Raw genomic sequence first — 20,020 nt, 5'->3', positions numbered from 1 at the left:
AAGACCGTAGGATCCTACGCAGTGCCGTAGGGGACCGCACCGCCACTTGCCAGCAAATTAGGGACACTGTTGCTCCTGGGGTATCGGCGAGGACCATTCGCAACCGTCTCCATGAAGCTGGGCTACGGTCCCGCACACCGTTAGGCCGTCTTCCGCTCACGCCCCAACATCGTGCAGCCCGCCTCCAGTGGTGTCGCGACAGGAGTGAATGGAGGAACGAATGGGGACGTGTCGTCTTCAGCGATGAGAGTCGCTTCTGCCTTGGTGCCAATGATGGTCGTATGCGTGTTTGGCGCCGTGCAGGTGAGCGCCACAATCAGGACTGCATACGACCGAGGCACACAGGGCCAACACCCGGCATCATGGTGTGGGGAGCGATCTCCTACACTGGCCGTACACCACTGGTGATCGTCGAGGGGACACTGAATAGTGCACGGTACATCCAAACCGTCATCGAACCCATCGTTCTACCATTCCTAGACCGGCAAGGGAACTTGCTGTTCCAACAGGACAATGCACGTCCGCATGTATCCCGTGCCACCCAACGTGCTCTAGAAGGTGTAAGTCAACTACCCTGGCCAGCAAGATCTCCGGATCTGTCCCCCATTGAGCATGTTTGGGACTGGATGAAGCGTCGTCTCACGCGGTCTGCACGTCCAGCACGAACGCTGGTCCAACTGAGGCGCCAGGTGGAAATGGCATGGCAAGCCGTTCCACAGGACTACATCCAGCATCTCTACGATCGTCTCCATGGGAGAATAGCAGCCTGCATTGCTGCGAAACGTGGATATACACTGTACTAGTGCCGACATTGTGCATGCTCTGTTGCCTGTGTCTATGTGCCTGTGGTTCTGTTAGTGTGATCATGTGATGTATCTGACCCCAGGAATGTGTCAATAAAGTTTCCCCTTCCTGGGACAATGAATTCACGGTGTTCTTATTTCAATTTCCAGGAGTGTATTAATAGTAAATAGGTTGCAGAAGAAACGAACCTTCCGTTCTCAGAGGTAGGCCAACATCTCTAATTACCATTGCCCACTGTCAGATAGTGTAATTGTCGGGATATATCTGTGAACGTACGTCACTTCAGAGGTTTCAAATCGGTAGATGATCTGAGACAGGTGTTACCTTGTGAGTTTTGAAACAGTTTTAATACAAAGTTGGATGCGTAAAATTTTGTGTTCATTTGCTCTGTAATTACCGTAAAACTGCTGGTACAGTGATTCTTTGCGAGGCTGAAGATAAACATTAACAACATTCAGGGCCAACGATTTAAACCTGTGTCATTTGTTTGCAATCAAATAGCACTTGTAAGTTTCATCGAAAACGCCACGCTCTCTCGCAGGCGAATTGTTTGACGTGGTGGCTAGACTGGATGTCGCATCGTGTGGCGTGTGCTTCACATACTTCCGATCAAAATTTAATTTTAAAACAGTTTTGCTGCCCTGGTCTGAGATTAACCTATTTACATATCAACATAAATTTTACCAGTTTCTCAGATACGAACCAGACATTTACATACACGAGTTTAAACAGGAACACGTTTCAGACTATTTGGCGTCCGGTTATTGAGCGATATGAGCAGTAAATTGCCGCGTGTTGGACGATGCGAGGAAAGGGGACGGAGTTCTGGGCTGTTTCCCCTCTGCTGTGGCGTGCTGTGCCGTTCCAGTGAGCCGCAGTAGCAGGCAGCACCAGGTGGACGGCGTCAGGGGCGTCCCGAACTTTCGGCGAGATGCATAACTTGGCTCTCTGTTACCTCCACAAAGTGTTTAATATCGCGGCGGAGGTGTGTAAGATTGTGTCTCATACGGAAGTCATAGCTGCACACACAGCAACGAAACGCCAGCTTACATGTGCCACATGTGGGGAAGATGCGGCAAAAAGAAGCACTCGAGTTAAATGTGATACTTCCCCATGACGTTTCTCCTCTGTCTCCAGTACAACTGCTGTTTCTAAGTAACTCATTTAAAATGAAAGTGGCAGCTATAGAAAGTTTTAAAAGAAAATATCGGCAACGAGAGGGTCTGTGTGGGTAGGTGCCACGCATCCATTTGCCGAGAATTGGCCAGGATTACAATGGGCGGTTGAACTTGCTAATAACCTGGACTGCGGGAGCAACACATTGAACTAAGGAGCATTCAGAAGTATTTGAAATTACTGGCTGCAATACACACACGTAAAGTTGTACTTCCAACTGGAGAAACATATGTTTCAAGTAGTATGAACAACAGTCTCGCGGAAGAATTAAATCAGCTGAGAAATGTTGAGATACTATTTACGCAGAAAGTTGCGAAGTAGCAGAAAATATTGGAATGTCACCTGAACTGAATGTAATGATTGATGACGGAGAGAAACGGCAAGGCAGAAGGAAACGCTTTGTTGATGAAGCATCAGGGGACGATTTAAACCATAGCTCGAGGAACAGTTTTCAGCTAAATGTTTGCCACGTTATTACACAGCTGTAGGGAACTTGACTGTACCGCGTGCAGCCACACGCAACACGGAGACATTTCGGTTCCCGTCGGACTATGTAAGCGAACACGATTCTCCGGTCCAAGAGCTTGTGGGAAACGACGAATCTTGCTGCAGTGTAGACGTTAATATCGAGGGTCTCGGAGAAGAAATTTTACTGTTGAAAAGATTCGTGAAGGCAATGTTGTGTCTGAGCATTTCTTCTGCGCCTTGTCAGTACCCTTTGTGAGTGAAGTGTGAGTGACGGCCTCACGGACTGTTGTGCCGTTTGGCTGCTGGCGCCTCACAAGCAGAGGGGCGGCTGACAGCTGTGGCAGGAGTCACGGAGTGGCGGGGAGCGGCGAGCTGCGTCAGCTGCGGCGCAGGGAGTGAAGTGAGGTGACAGCAACTGAGTTGACAGGCGTGCACACTCTCCACTACACTTACTTACTCGATGTATTGTATGACTCAAGGTAAGTGTAATTTTCTTACCTGTAGCTCCATGACTTGCGTTACCGTCTCAGCTGTCGCGTTGTGACCGATGAGTGTGGAGACTCGTGTGCGTCGTTGGGAAATTGCTTTCGTGTGCTGAAACTCGGGCCCCGGTGTTCTGTCTCCAATACAACTAGGATTGCTTTGCTCGTTGCAATCTTTTACGTCAAGTAGAGACAACAGTACCAGATAGAGAGGATTTCCTTCACATTTTGTATGCGTGTCACGTTGTGGTCTCATTGTGTTTAGTTAAACGTAGACTGACTGTATGGTTCCAGATGATGGTCGCATAATGTGTTGTGAATACTGCTACTAATATCTCATTGTTATTAAACACAACAGGTACGGTAGAGTAGAATGTTTGCTGAATATGGAGAAGTAAATTGAGTCTGATATCAGGAGCGAAAATTCTGGTGATAGAAGTGATACAGCGTTAATCTCGGTATGTTGCAAATTAGAATAGTCTGATGTAGCACCTTGCTGACTGGTGTGAAATACTTTTCAGCGATCAGATGTTATAGAGCAGTTGTGTTTGTTCACAATGAACTGTTGACTTTTGCCATGTTTAGTCTGGATGTGTACTCTTGAGATTTTCCTTGAGAGGAGGATTGTCCGTTGTTACCTGAATTATTTTGCTGTTATTTGGCGTTGTCTCAGTTTTGCTACAGCATTGCTTAGAGTATTTGTGTGGTGTATGCTACTGGAGGAGGGCTGAAATTAGTGAGTCACAATAGGATTGAGTTTTTTGGATCTTTATTTAAAAAATTACGAATATTGCTCTCGTACAAACTCTTTCAGTTCCTGTTTTTTTTGCACAGAGTTCGCTGGACTGTCTGCCTCATGACAGCATCTCCACCAGCCGCCTCCTGTTCCACTGCCTGGCGAGGTCCAGCGCTGTCTGCCCACCATCACCAGCTGTGGCCCCCCTGTCGGCCCCCGCGACGAGCAGCGCAGCCGCCACTTCTGCGCGGCCATTCGCTGCCGCGTAATGCAGCGGCGTCCACCCACCGTCACTCCTGGCGTCCACCGCCGCCCCCGCCCCCACCAGCAGCCTCGCCGCCTCGACGCCTCCCCTGGCTGCTGTCCAGTGCAGGGCGGTCCACCCACCCCCGCCCCTCGCCCCCACGTCGGCCCCTGCGGCGATCAGCGCCCTCAGCTCCCCCACTGCCCCGCGCTCAGCCGCCTGGAGCAGCCTCCTGCCCCTCTCCTCTGCAGAGAGGCTCCTGCACAAAACACACAAACTGCCACTCTCTGCTACAAACACACAACACACAGAATGCGGAAAACAGCCACACGAGGAAACAACTGTTGCGAATACAAATCTGTCCTGAAACAAATCTACCGTATTCCCCCTCCCACAGTACAAAACAGTGCGCAATTGTGTGGATGTATTAAATTACAGCAAATCTGTTCTACCCCCCTCATAAGAAAATGTTCATTCATCGTCCATTACAAATAGCATTATACAACCTCTGAAAGAATTTCATTACCACATTTTGTCACACTCATTCCTGCAAGTTGAAAGGTGGCTACACTGAGCCACAGCGCCAGAGATTGCGCCAAAGAGTTTTATTCCGCCGCCTCCACTGGCAGTTCTTGTCGAGATGTGGCAGTAGTCAGTGCTTGCTGAGATGTCGTAGTAAAGAGTTCTTGTCGAGAGGTCGTGCTGGAGTGTGCTTGTTGAGATGTGGTAGTAGCGAGTCGGTGTTGAGATGTTTTAGTAGGGAGTGCTTGTTCCATGTTTTATGCAGTTGTTTGATGGGCTAGACAGCAGATGTTGTTCTAATGGAGATATTGTAATGATTAGAGTGCTTTTCATCAATATATATGAAGGTAACAAAACTCGCTTTTTTTCTCATTATTTCAATGTCTTGAATAATGCGTCATTACAGGTTCAGTCAACAAAGCATCTGGCTTGTCTTCTTGTATTAGAGTGTAATTCTGGTTTTCTTGCGTAATTATAGTATTTCTATTTTCTTTAATTACTTCAGTATGAATGACATTTAAAATTTCTTGTCTTATTGAAGAAGAACTGTGCCAGATGTGTACGTTGAATCACACTTCCACACACAGAACAGCTACACTTGTGCTTTGTTGGCTTCGTAGATTTTATAGTTGCTGGAGACTTAATTAATTGTGTTAACGGAAATTTTCTTTCATTCTTTGTTGTTGTTCTATGCAGTCTTTGCCTGTACAAAATGTTCACTACATGAGCCCACAAGAGAAAACTGCTCTGTGTCATTATCGGTTTACATGCAAACTGACACTTCGATAATGCAAATACCAGGAATCGTGTTATTGTACATTACGCTTACATATTCAAATTTATTGTAATAAATCAAACCTCAGAAAGCAGCATCCTCCTTTAAATGACACGACAAAAGTTTTCTCACTTCGCTACTATCTGGGAATGCAATCCAGCAAGTAAAGACGAAATATCTCAAGTATGGTTTCAGTCACAAGTAACAAAGAGTCTGCAAGTTTTTTTTTATTTTTAGCACTTGATCTGAAAGACCATGTTTGCACACAAACTAACTCAGCTGAGAGCGACGCCTTCCAACTTCTGTGTTCACGATGGTTTGCTTTCCGATTTATTTCTCAACATCTTGTAACTCGGCCAATGCCTCAGTTCCCGAGGCTCGTTTGGCAAGTTTGTCTTCTGCCACCCCTGAGTACTGCACGCGCTGGAAGCTCCGTGCTGCGATTCCTGATACAGCGGGTGACGATGAGTGTAACGCAGAACAGCAGAAATCAGCGCAGTCGCTTCTGGACAAAAGGAGTTTCGACATACGGAACGAAGTGAAATAAAGTGTACTAAAAAGTACGACGTGTTCTGTCGTGAGGACCAGCTTTTCCTCCGACATTCCTTCAACACAAAATAGAGTGCTTCTGACCTATGTATTTTAAATTAGATTTCTGTTTCCTTAAAAATAAATAAGTCAGTAAGAAACACCGTTTAACACAAAAGAGCTTAAGGACGATACATTATGTTGTTCTTGCGTTACGCCTTTTTCTATTCAGTTTGCACACTGTTTCACGTAACTGTATGCACTGAAACATGTTGCGAAGTTCCTCTCGCAGTTTCCCGCCTCAGCGACGCACGCGCCGCCCCGCGGCCCGCTTGTGGCCGGCGTGCGTGCGGCGACCCACCCAGCGCCCGCCCGCCTCGCTTCCCTCTGCTGGCAGGTGGTGCGTTGTCTGTCCTCTTAGCCAGTTTACAGCATTCCTTTATTCACACGGCACGTCGCTACGATTCAAAAAAATTGGAAGGCAAAGTATTGGGAGTGGAGTTCGTGCTATTGTGGCTAACAATTGTCTGATAACTCACCAGATGTCCTTCACTTGAGCGCGTACGAACCTCGCCTGCTATCAGGTCGTAATTCTCTCACGTGCTGCCGACCACCCAGGTGGACTGCCTCAAGTTTCGCTTTGGTTGCTACTTTCCTGTTTACTGCCCTCTACCGAGTAGTTTTCACACTTGTTGGTAGGTGAGGGGTGCCGATGTTTGTCCAGATGGCCCTCCAGCCGTAGTGTGGCTACTTTTGTACAGTCACGTTTCCGCTTTTGCTTCTCATTAATTCCACGCACATGTTCTTGACTTTTACCATATTCGACGGCCAACTCTGGTTTGAGTATAACTGAGTTGGAATCAAAATTGTTCAAAATGATAAAAGCCATTGGCGACGTGCCGTACATCTGTGGGTGGATTCGAAGCAGTGGGAGTAATTTCGTCTGGTAAGTGCGGCGTGAGGGCCGCGTGTGTCTTCTTCCGCATGTCGTGTGTGGAACACACGAATATAGTTTCTGACTTTCTCCCAAAGTCGGTGAGGTTTCATCCCCCCCGTTTCCGCCTGAGATGGTAAACGTGTCAAACTTTATCTTAAAAATATTACCACAAGTTAGAAAATGACTCGCAGCTGACAGAAATCTTGCTGCTGTTTCACCTGTTATGGGTAAAACTTGTGCCACACAGTTGACTTTAGAGACCATGTACATATGTGCAAAGTGTGGCCTTTGGATGTCGTCAACTCTTCTCGCCCTATGTTCTTTGACTCCAACTGGCACGCTGGCAAGCACTTTCTTAGGGTTTGCAGCTGCAGTACGATTTACGTTAGACCTGTAGTCCAGAGCCAGAACTTGGACTGAGGTCTCGCGTGTTTCGCAAAGATATTCCGCACCCCACATTCATGATGTGTGCTTTAGTGTTGCTTAGCTTTGAACCTGACGCAAGTTGGTATTTGTTGGTGACCTGCAGTGCCTTCTGCGACTCGCTCTCGCCGGAGATCACGACACCCCGTCACCTGTGTACGCCCTACACACGATATTCTGGCGACATGTGTGTGTGTGTGTGTGTGTGTGTGTGTGTGTGTGTGTGTGTGTGTGTGTGTGTGTGTGTGTGTGTGCGTGCGTGCAGCCCTCGTAGCTGTTTCTGCAGAGCGGCTAGCAGGGCCTCAGCGGCAGTGGCGAACGAGGCCCTCCACACAGGACCACCTCGGCGCACACAACTCTTGAGTGCGAGCTGCCTGGTTAGCCGACCACTCACTGATCATGACTTGCAAACTGCTGTTCTTCAACATTATACCAATTACCTTGACAAAATATTGCAGAAAATCCAGTACGGTCATTGTTTCACGAAGGCACTGGTGACTCACCCTACCGAAAGCATTCCCGAAATCGAGCGACATTACGGCGCACTCGAGCGTGACAACATGTGCCGCAGCTACCATGTCGCTATATTCACGGACAGTTTGAATACTTTATCTGCCTCTACCCACCGTAGTTCGATACGGGCCAGTCACCTCATGCATTATCATTTTCACTCTCCAGCAAGAACGCGCACCATTAATTTTGTAACCACCATTCAGGACAATAACTCATCTCAAGAGTCCCTTTAGTCAGCCATAGTGCCAGCAGTGCTAGTGTTTTCAATACAGTCCTTAGACAGGTAGTGCTTTTTTATTGTTTTCTACAAGAAGTGTCTGGTAACCACAGTTTAGTCAGTTATCAGCCGCCTTTACTGGATTAGCAGTCTAGTTAAAAGTTGATTAACTCTCTACAGTAAATTGATTCCTTAGGACGGATAGGATGTGTGACCGCTGTGTACGGACGCAGGGGGAGCTGGCCACTGCCCTGGAACAGCTGAGCGTGTTGATGGCCGCGGTCAGCCGTCTTCAGGCTGCTGCCTCGGAGTGTAGCGGCAGTGGGGAGTCCGGTGTGTCGCAAGGTACACCCCAGGTGTTACACATGCGTCACCCACTGTCCCTGCTGTCGAGACATCTTCGCGGGTACCGGGCGCGGTTGGGCCACCCTCTCCCCGAGGGGAGTGGCGGGTTCAGCGGCGTTCGCGGCGCACGAGGCGGAGGGTCAATGTGGAGGCTGGCCGTGTGGCATCGCCCGCTCTGCCTGTGAGTGGACATGTGGCCGCTCCTTCAGCAAGGTCCGAGCAGGCGCACGGGGGGAGGGGTTTATTAGTTATTGGGAGCTCCAACGTTAGGCTTCGGGAAAAAGCGGAAAGGTCTGGGAAATAGGCCAGTGTTCACTCTGTCTGCTTGCCGGGGGGTCTCACCCGAGATGTGGAGGAGGCCCTGCCGGCGGCGATAGAGAACGCTGGGTGCACCCGACTGCAAACTGTTGCTCATATCGGCACCAATGACTCCTGCCGTCTGGGTCCAGAGGTCATCCTCAGTTCGTACAGGCGGTTGACAGAGTTGGTGAAGGCAGAAAGCCTCGCTCGCGGGGTGGAATCTAAGCCAACTATTTGTAGTATCGTTCCCAGAACCGATCGCGGTCCTCTGGTTTGGAGCCGAGTGGAAGGCTTAAACCAGAGGCTCAGACGATTCTGCGGAGATCTGGGGTGCAAATTTCCCGACCTCCGCTATCGGGTGGAGAAATGTAGGGTCCCCCTGAATAGGTCAGGCGTGCACTACACGCCGGAAGCGGCTACAAGGGTAGCGGAGTACGTGTGGAGTGCACATGGTGTTTTTTTTTAGGTTAGAGAATCCCCTCCCTAGGCCCGACAACACGCCTCCTGAGACGCAGCAAGGTAGGAGTAGGCAAAATGCAACAGGGAATAACAATATTAATGTGCTAATAGTAAACTCCAGGAGCGTCTACAGAAAGGTCCCAGAACTGCTCTCATTAATAAACCGTCACAACGCTCATATAGTACTAGGGACAGAAAGTTGGCTGAAACCGACGTATATAGTAATGAAATCCTAAATTCAGATTGTAATGTATACCGCAGAGACAGGCTGGACAGTGAAGGGGGAGGCGTGTTTATAGCCATAAGAAGTGCAATAGTATCGAAGGAAATTGACGGAGATCCGAAATGCGAAATAATTTGGGTGAAGGTCACGGTTAATGCAGGCTCAGACATGGTAATTGGATGTCTCTATAGGCCCCCTGGCTCAGCAGCTGTTGTGGCTGAGCACCTGAAGGATAATTTGGAAAATATTTCGAGTAGATTTCCCCACCATGTTTTAGTTCTGGGTGGAAATTTTAATTTGCCGGATATAGACTGGGAGACTGAAATGTTCATAACGGGTGGCACGGACAAAGAATCCAGTGAAATTTTTTCAAGTGCTTTATCTGAAAAGTATCTTGAGCAGTTAAACAGAGAATCGACTCGTGGCGATAACATATTGGACCTTCTGGTGACAAACAGACCCGAACTATTTGAAACAGTTAACGCAGAACAGGGAATCAACTATCATAAACTGGTTACTGCATCGATGATTTCAGCCGTAAATAGAAATATTAAAAAAGGTAGGAAGATTTTTCTGTTTAGCAAAAGTGACAAAAAGCAGATTTCAGAGTACCTGACGGCTCAACACAAAACTTTTGATTTAAGTACAGACAGTGTTGAGGATCAGTGGACAAAGTTCAAAACCATCGTACAACATGCGTTAGATGAGTATGTGCCAAGCAAGATCGTAACAGATGGGAAAGAGCCACCGCGGTACAACAACCGAGTTAGAAAACTGCTGCGGAAACAAAGGGAACTTCACAGCAAACACAAACATAGCCAACGCCTTGCAGACAAACAAAAATTACGCGAAGCGAAATGTAATGTGAGGAGGGCCATGCGAGAGGCGTTCAATGAATTCGAAAGTAAAGTTCTATGTACTGACTTGGCAGAAAATCCTAAGAAATTTTGGTCTTGTGTCAAAGCGGTAGGTGGATCAAAACAAAATGTCCAGACACTCTGCGACCAAAATGGTTCTGAAACAGAGGATGGCAGACTAAAGGCCGAAATACTAAATCTCTTTTTCCAAACCTGTTTCACAAAGGAAGAATGCACTGTAGTTCCTTCTCTAGATTGTCGCACAGATGACAAAATGGTAGATATCGAAATAAACGACAGAGGGATAGAGAAACAATTGAAATCGCTCAAAAGAGGAAAGGCCGCTGGACCTGATGGGATACCAGTTCGATTTTACACAGAGTACGCGAAGGAACTTGCCCCCCTTCTTGCAGCGGTGTACCGTAGGTCTCTAGAAGAGCGGAGCGTTCCAAAGGATTGGAAAAGGGCACACGTCATCCCCGTTTTCAAGAAGGGACGTCGAACAGATGTGCAGAACTATAGACCTATATCTCTAACGTCGATCAGCTGTAGAATTTTGGATCACGTATTATGTTCGAGTATAATGACTTTCTGGAGACTAGAAATCTGTGTAGGAATCAGCACGGGTTTCGAAAAAGACGATCGTGTGAAACCCAGCTCGCGCCATTAGTCCACGAGACTCAGAGGGCCATAGACACGGGTTCCCGGGTAGGTGCCGTGTTTCTTGACTTACGCAAGGCGTTCGATACAGTTCTCCACAGTCGTTTAATGAACAAAGTAAGAGCATATGGACTATCAGACCAATTGTGTGACTGGATTGAAGAGTTCCTAGGTAACAGAACGCAGCATGTCGTTCTCAATGGAGAGAAGTCTTCCGAAGTAAGAGTGATTTCAGGTGTGCCGCAGGGGAGTGTCGTAGGACCGTTGCTGTTCACAATATACTTAAATGACCTTGTGGATGACATCCGAAGTTCACTGAGGCTTTTTGAGAATGATGCTGTGGTATATCGAGAGGCTGGAACGACGGAAAATTGTACTGAAATGCAGGAGGATCTGCAGCGAATTGATGCATGGTGTAGGGAATGGCAATCTTATCTCAATGTAGACAAGTGTAATGTGCTGCTAATACACAGAAAGAAAAATCCCATATTATTTAGCTACAATATAGCAACTCAGGAACTGGAACCAGTTAATTCCGTAAATTATCTGGGAGTACGCATTAGGAGTGATTTAAAATGGAATAATCATATAAAGTTGATGGTCGGTAAAGCAGATGCCAGACAGATTCATTGGAAGAATCCTAAGGAAACGCAATCCGAAAACAAAGGAAGTAGGTTACAGTACGCTTGTTCGCCCACTGCTCGAATACTGGTCAGCAGTGTGGGATCCGTACCAGATAGGGTTGATAGAAGAGAGAGAGAAGATCCAACGGAGAGCAGCGCGCTTCGTTACAGGGTCATTTAGTAATCGCGAAAGCGTTACGGAGATGATAGATAAACTCCAGTGGAACACTCTGCAGCAGAGACGCTCAGTAGCTCGGTACGGGCTTTTGTTGTAGTTTCGAGAACATACCTTCACCGAGGAGTCAAACAGCATATTGCTCCCTCCTACGTCTCGTGAAGAGACGGTGAGGATAAAATCAGAGAGATTAGAGCCCACACAGAGACATACCGACAATCCTCCTTTCCACGAACAATACGAGACTGGAATAGAAGGGAGAACCGATAGAGGTACTCACGGTACCCTCCGCCACATCATCTAACTTGAAACTAACTTACGCTAAGGTCGACACACACGCCCATACCAGAGGGAGGACTCGAACCTCCGACGGGGGCAGCAGCGCAGACCGCGCGGCGAACGGTGGAAAGTATCAACACCAAGGCATCAGACGTGACGAAAAGGGAGATCCGAGTTCGAATCTCAGTCCAGCACCGATATTTTGCACATCTCATGCCGAAATAAAATAAGATTCAGCTGCCCAGTGATCTTGCACGATGAGTGGCACATTCATCAAAAAACACTCTCGCGTAAGAAAGGTTACTGGTGACTGACTTTCAACCTGGCATGGTTAGGTCTCTGTCATGGCCCACCCTAGAAGGACTCTCGCGCAACAAGTAGCAAAGTGACGTCTCGTATGTCCGTTTGGAAATTTCGACGTGTTATTCCGATCCGAGGTTAAACACGTCGACTGAAGAAGTTGCTGGCTCATCTGGAATAGGAGAAGAAATTCCTGAAGAGTCCGTTCATAGTGACCTATCAAAATTACGATTGAAGGGCGCAGTGGTGTATTATGAAAAGCTGTTGACGGAAAATATTTTAATTGCATCGACATCTTCGGAAGAAATCTCTCACGATGCTATGTTATTGGCCGCAGAACTTTATAATAATACACTGGAACTTTTGGGCGCAGAAACATTCGTAACTGAAGAGGAATTAATTGACGCTCATGAGGATTGCGAAGAATGTGAGGAGAACGACGAACAGTTCGAAGTGCCACAAAATGATTCGTCTCCAGACGAATATAAACAGTCACCGAAAAGATTTAAAGGTAACATGATTCCCTTTGCCTACAAAGTCAAAGTCGTGAATATTGCTAAGGCGCACCTCACGTGGTCCTTGGCGACATTGCAAAAAAAGCCAATTGATGCGAAAAGAATATCTTTCACAATGGAAGACAAATTTATCCATTCGCGTACCACCACTTTTAAAATCTGAGGCGATAGATTCGTGGACCTACGACCGTTTTGTGGAAGCAAGACAGCAACATCAGCAAGTTGCGACAATGGACATTGGCTGCGGCTGCACAATTCGTCGATTTCAAATTCAAGGCGTCTGATCGATAGGTCACGGCATTTAAACAGAAGCACAGAATTTCACAACGCAAGCTCACGAAACTGGTTTCGAAAAAAGAAGCGGCGTCAATGGAGGCCATCCAGGCGTCTGCGGATGCCTTTCGTCGGCAGACGTGCCGGTTAATCCCTCAATACCACGACGAGGATTATGCGATAAATACTGACCAAACAGGTAAGAACATGTTTTGTGCGTACAAAATGTTTTTACCGATGTAAAATATATCAATTCAAATTTAATTATAGAAAAATATATTTACATACACATTCGAATATTGTTTAATATTAAAAATACTATTGTTTTAGGATACCAATATCAATCTCACTGAAAAAGTAAGTAAAACAGTTTTCGTGAAAAAGTCGGATTTGAATAAAGTGACGCATTCGTACACCGCACAATATTCAATAACATTATCCGGAAAACTGCTCCCACATGTCTTCATATGCTTACAAGAAGCGACCGGTCATTTCGGACCTCGTATTCACTAATTAATAGATGGCTATGGCAATACTTATACGAACGTCATCGTAACATCATCGCAGTCCGGAAAAGGAACAACAGTTTTATACATGGATTTTCTCCGCAAATGTTTAAAATCTTTCGTCGGGGAGAGTAAATATTTACTTCTCATTGACTCTTGGGGAGGTCAAACGATTCCGGAGACATATGATGCAATTTTTCAAGATGACGGAAATATGCCAACTTGGTCTCTGAAAGTCATACCTCAAAAATGCACTTCTTTGGTGCAACCTTGTGATGTTTACTTTTACAGGCAAGTTAAAAATTTCGTAAACCGCTTGCAAAATTGCAGCGCATTGTAACAGGAGAATCGTGAAATTAATTCCCGGGAAGATTGCATCAAAATTCATTCTATAATTTTCCATCAATCATCGTCACCAATATTCCGAGACATGATTCAGTATGACTGGTTTGCCTCAAAATTATCAGAAACTAGAAACATTTTCGTAAATATTAATGGGGCATGTTTTTGTACAGATTTATTGCGAACGCCCGTTTTTATATGTTGCGCAAGATGTCGCAAAATTACTGCTTTGTTTGTTTTTACGATAATTACCACTGTGGTTCTTGTTTATCATTATTATATGTATAAAAATTGAATTGAATTTTTCCCACTCGACTTTGTTATTCTGATTAAAAAACCAATGTTTCTCCTCATATACTTTACAATGGAAAACCCGCTGCCATGATTTGTGTTGTTAGACAAAATGAAAGAAATGACATAAATGAGGTGGCAGATAATTGCAGTCATAAATTGCAGTGTTCACAGAATGAGTCTTTAGCAGTAGCACAAATTAGCACCTTCACTGTTACCTTCAACCGGTGGCAGTTCAGCACACACATTTTCCTCTTCTGCAGCCTGAAGTTCATCATCATTTCCCAGACCCAAATTAATCATTCAGTAAATCCTTGACGTGTGTTCCTTCCAGGGTAAATTACGTGGACAGAGGAGCAGTCCCGAACAGCGACATCGCAAAGTCCTTCACTGCCTTGTTATGTTTGTCAGTTCCAGCCTTCTAAACGCATCCTTGGGGAGTTCAAGATCTTCCTTTATATCAGACACCAGATGTTTGCCGTCATATTCTTGTATCTGCTGTACTACTGATTTATTTTTCATGTGCGACTTGCAGGTGAGGTTGGGGTCGGGAACCCAACCCATTCCCTCTCTACTAGGAATCCAGTTCCTAACCAATACCCATTCTTTTGAAGACAATTCGGAGCATGTTGCCACATTTCTTATAGTGATTCTGATATTTAAGTATTTTCTCGAATTCATTTTCCGTATTTTCATGCTTCCGTCTTTCAGCTAAAATCACCTTTGCTGTAACTTTTTTGGAGTTTAAAAGCTTTTTGCTGAGATAACTTAGTTCAATATTATACTCCCGAATGTGTTTTAGCTTAAAACTTATTTTTTGTATATTTATCGGCGGCTCTACACTTTCTGGCCTGACAATGTCATAGTTTCGCTGTAGTGCACCCTGGATCGTTACACATTATGCCCCATGTTCGTTTAACATACAATGCCATCGCTTTAAACTTTATGTCAGACCCATTACTCCATTGCTTGGATCCAAAACTGCTGTCTTCACCGGCACTCGAAACAATTCCCCTATCCACAAGAACTTTGCTAAAGTGCACATGATCGCCTTCTCCACCATTGATGGAATGGGGAGAACCTGTGCTATGTAGTAGGCATTGGATAAAATATACGTGTTGATAAACAGTATTCTCTTGAACTGGTCTATGCTACGTTGACAGTTTTCAATCAAAGCTCCCTTGATTTTTCTTGCCACCTCCCGCCAACTTATTGCGATCATTTTTAAAAGGGAAGTTGTCAATGCTATTCCAAGGGCTTTGCTTTCATTAACATGGTTCGCCCACTCAATGCGCAAGTTAGCAAGCCGCTTTATATCTAGAAATTTATTTTTGTTTCAATTTACCCTCGGCACCTGATGCGGAACAGTATTTTGCAAGTACCATCTCTAGTTGCGTCACATCTGTTTGGTCTCTGATGATTACGCCTGCATCGTCAGCGTAAGCGCCTACCACGGTCATGGTAATGCCTGTCAGCCTGTGCTGTGGCTGTCTCAAGAAAGGTTCCAGCGATATAACGAACAGGAGCATGGATAAGGGGCTTCCTTGGGTAACACCCCTTTTTATTTCAATTTTTTTTGTCACTTGACAGCTAACAGAGATTTGTGCAGTAACGCCCATAGCCACGTTCTCGGGGATGTCGATGGTTTTTGGCAGGAAGTCCATTCGACGCATTGTCTCTATCAGGTATTTGTGATTAATTTGATCAAACGCCTTATGGACGTCTATGAAAAGCAGTCCACATTTTATGTTACTTGCCTGCGCTAGCGCAATGGCATCGCGACACAAAGCCGCAGTTTGTAAAATCGTCCTTCTGAAAGCACAAGTCTGCTGTTGGCCTATGATGTCGGCGGTGCATGGTGTAAAGTGCTTGTTAATTACTCGAGCTATAATTCTATAATCCGAATTTAAAAGCGAAATCGGCCGTAGGTTACTTATTTTTTTGCAGCCTGTGTTCTTCGGGATCAACACGATTTTGCATTGTTTCAACTCTGCAGGCACTGGCTTCCCCTATAAGACTTCATTGACAATTTCGGTGAACTTTCTCCTATTAGGGTCCAAAATCGTTTATAGAATTCAATGGGCAGTCTGTCAGCTCCTGGAGATTTCCTAGCGGGGGAGCTGTACACGATTTCCAATACATCTTCCTTGGTGATGTCCGAAGAAATGTTATCATCATCTCCTCGCGATATTCGTGGAAGATATGCACCAAAGAGCTCATCGTATTCTTCTTCGTTTGTTTCCCCTGACGCATACATACGTTCATAATACACTGAGATATCTCTATTTCCTTCTGGGTGGTGAATATGGTACCATCATCGATCTGAAGTTCATCCACGAAACTACTACTATTCTTGGCGTGTCTGACAAGGTGGTACAGTGCAGCAGTCTCATCTTCAGTGACTGACTCTGCTTTGCTTTTCATTTCAAGTCCCTCCAGTTACTTACGTTTCAGACTTGATAATTTTGCTTTTATTTGCTTGATGTCTTTTAATCTTGTAGGAATTGCATCTGTCTGATCGTAGAGTTCCCTTAGCACGCTGTAGTAGAATTCTACAGTCTGTTTCCTTTCTGTGGCCATATCTATACTGAAAGATATTAAAACTTTCCTTAACTTCGGTTTCGCTCGTTGGGTCCACCATTCTATCACACTTGGAAAGTTGGTCAGTGAACGGAGACATATTTCCCAAGCTCTGGTCAGGGCATCTTCTAAGTCTTCTTCTGATAATAACGAAATATTTAGATTCCACTGGCTTCTTACTCTTCTGGTAGGTTGTGGTGTTAAATTTACGCAGGTCAACAACACACTGTCATCGGAAAAACTAACGGGAACAGCTTCTGTTTTCAGTACTTTATCTGCTAAATTTTCCGTTACGTAAATTCTGTCAATTCTACTACATTAATTCGCAACAATGAGTGAAGTTCACCATTGTTGGTTATTTTATTTCCCACGCATATTTTAAATCAACAACGAGATGTCTCAAGTCTCGTGAGTAATTGAAGTTGGGGATTTGATCCTTTCGACTCAATACACAATTAAAATTTCCCCCTATTAAGTTGGAGGGGGTGTTTCCTCAGTAAAGAAATGACGCTTTCAATAAAGAATGTGGCTCTTGCAGCTTTATTACTGCTGCCAGAAGGAGCATATGAACTGACCATAGTGACTCCTGCTACGTTTATTCCAATACCTCATCCCGATTCTAATTTATCAACGTTATGTACGGGGATGCCTTCTCTAACTAAAATGGCCGTGCAACACTCGTTTCAGTGGAAATATTGTAAAAATCGACGTAACTGGACAAATTTAATTGTGGGAATACCACTTCCTGTAGGAGAGCAATATCCGTCGCTGACTCATACAGAAACTGTTTCAGAGCAGCTATTTTAACATCCGACTGTATCCTATTAATGTTTAGCGTGGTAATCATATATGACTAACTTAGGGGAGTGACCTCTTTTCCCGCTAGTCTATCATTTGATGCCACTCCATGCCGGATACTTCCTGAGAATCTGACTGGAGACCACCGTCCCGGTTTGCATTACAACCTTTCTTTATACTTTTCTTGCGATTTGCATTGAGTCTGGCCTTCACCGAATGTCTGCTCCGCCCACCCCCTGAGCAGTTTTCCACTGAGGGCAGTGTCGGTGGATCTGAGGGGCAGTCGTGTGCCACCATCTCGTCTCGTCTGCCAAAGGCGGCGCACACGCAGTTTGCGAACGTTCTTCCAACGCCCCGTCACTTCTATGATCACTTTCGTTTGCTGTTTGTGTGTTATTGCTGTAAAACTCCGCTTCTTCGCCTTGGGATTTGGGCTGTGACGTCGCCTGTTGTTGACAATCACTCGCTACCTCGTCACGTTTGGTTTCAGTTGCATCTGCGAGTGAATCTGTCTGCGCTGGTCGACGTACGGCTACTGCAGCGCGGGGCTGTGGCGTCACCGAGACGAGCGCATTGCCATCTACCGGCGCGCCCAGCGCTACAGAGTGGGGCTGTAGTGTCACTTTGACCTGTTCCGGTGATGGTGGCGGGTTCGATTTGTCTACTGATGCACTTGACTCAAGAGTTTGAATCTATGCTGACAATATTGTCTGAAACAGTAGTTCCCAGTACTGTTTTCTGAACGTCACCTACAGCTTTCAGCGACAGGCTGATACCTTCTTCATCTGTGCTACTGCCGTTAAAAGTTAGACGTCTCTTGTTAGTGGCTATACTACTTTTTCCAGCCGGATTGTCTGCAGTGTCTTTCCTGAGTGAAGGTGGAAATGCTTCAAGAGTATTTTGTGGCCTTTCGTCCACATTTCCCGTAATGCTGGAAAGGTGACCGCCCGTCATTCATTTTCGGTCACAAGATCAGCCAGTGATAACCTTTTACGCTGTAGTAAATTGTTCTGCAATACAAACACTTTTTTTGGACAGTTTTGCCGGAGATGCCCACTTTCATATGTGACAAATCAAAGTCTGTCCATTGTATATAACGTGCGCTCTGTAGCCACAAACCAAAATATGAGATGGAATGTTCTGTTTGACATGCATATCGACAGAACAAATCTATGCTGGCTTGACCATCGTTCATTACAAATTTGCCTGATGTCACCTTATTTAGATAATACGTCTTTTAAGTAGCAGTTTTCTACCTCAGGGGGCAAATTAAATTCTCTGACTTGTTTATAATCAACATCAGCATTTGAAATGGTAACTCTACTCACCGAATTATCGCGATGGCGGAATTCGGCTATTCCTTCAAATTTCTGCAAAATCCGTTCCAGCACCAACGAGGAAAGCAGCTTCACAAAAAAGCAGTATTGCTCCAAGTTATAATAAGCAGTGTGCGTCTGGTCCGAAGTAACGCCAATAACGTCAACGATCCAGTCACGAGTTTCCAGTTAACTTGGCTGAACATTACGGCCTGCTTTGTCAAATCCAAATCTTGGGGTAAGCTTTCTGGGAAACGTGGTTGCCATGTCAGCAGTTAACAGCTCGGGAAAACAAGGAAACTAAAATGCTGCATCACCAGAATCAGTTTTACACAACACTGTAACGCGGAGACTGAACGTAAAGTCGTAAAACCCAAACAGAAGCGCCACAGCGCGCCCGCTCAGGACGGCCGCAAAAGCCGCTATTCTGCTATTCTGGTCCCAGACAAACGAAACTTTTGTGTAATTGCTTGTCGAAAGGCTATGAACGATAATGGATACCGCCCAAAGTACAACTGTCCGTATCCAAATATATTTTTAAATTATTTAGCAGTGCGAACCAAACTGCGATCTCTGTTTACGTTGCTACGCAGAGATACGATCTACGATACAGGGGTTCACTGATGTCGCTTTGAGTACTAAAAACTCAACGGAATTGCCCATTGCTCTGCTTCTTTCGATGCGTTGTATTTACATTTGACTTTTTTTCCTGGAAGGGTAATCGGAAGTTTGCGTCAATGACAGAGTTACCGCCACAATCTTATCTTTACGGATACGCACTAACATTGAATTTACTTGCGTTATTGCAGTGCCTGTGGTATTCAGAATTACGATGCAAAGTTCCTGTGCACCTCCGAAGGAACGGGCGAAGCGGCGACTACAGGTGCTATGAAATACGAGAAACGCTTCCGCAGTCGCGAATACGGACAACCGTCAGATGTACAGTGGAATGACGACAGTGAAAGTTTGTGTCGGACCGGGACTCGAAGCCGTGTTTCCCGCTTATCGCGACCGGTCGCAATATCGTATTTATTCGCCGACATCAGGCAAACGACTTGCAGGTAAAATGCCTCACTTGTACAGATGTACGAGCACACGCTGTAGCCGCCGTAGTGCCTGTTCCACTGGAGACGCAAGCATATGCAGCGGAACTTCACACTGTGATTCGGAATAACACGGGCTCTGCAGTGTCGTATTCAGTATATTGTACAACAAGTACGTGTAGGTGAAACTTACACCAGTTGTCTTAGTAACGTTACTGGAACCTGAATAAGCGTTACTAATCCGTACAAATATAAAAATACCAGTTATTGCTATTATATACGCGTGCCCTAATTGCTTTGTACATTAGTA

The 20,020-nt window shown here is 45.6% G+C and overlaps 1 protein-coding gene across 2 annotated transcripts in view; it reads right to left on the bottom strand.

Annotated features, from left to right (window-relative positions):
- Positions 1-3,682: 3,682 nt before the first annotated feature.
- Positions 3,683-20,020, bottom strand: part of LOC124553664 (neurogenic locus notch homolog protein 4-like) — a 114,016-nt gene continuing 97,678 nt past the window's right edge. For both annotated transcript variants that reach the window (XM_047127546.1, XM_047127545.1), the window contains exon 4: positions 3,683-4,169. In XM_047127546.1, the coding sequence (XP_046983502.1) occupies positions 3,785-4,169 (385 nt within the window). In that variant the 3' untranslated portion in view covers positions 3,683-3,784. The remainder of the gene's footprint in view (positions 4,170-20,020) is intronic.

Source organism: Schistocerca americana, chromosome 11 (assembly GCF_021461395.2).
Source record: "Schistocerca americana isolate TAMUIC-IGC-003095 chromosome 11, iqSchAmer2.1, whole genome shotgun sequence".
Classification (NCBI taxonomy): Eukaryota; Metazoa; Arthropoda; class Insecta; order Orthoptera; family Acrididae; genus Schistocerca; species Schistocerca americana.
Note: the sequence above shows the minus strand (reverse complement) of the source record. Positions and strands in the feature narration are given on the sequence as shown.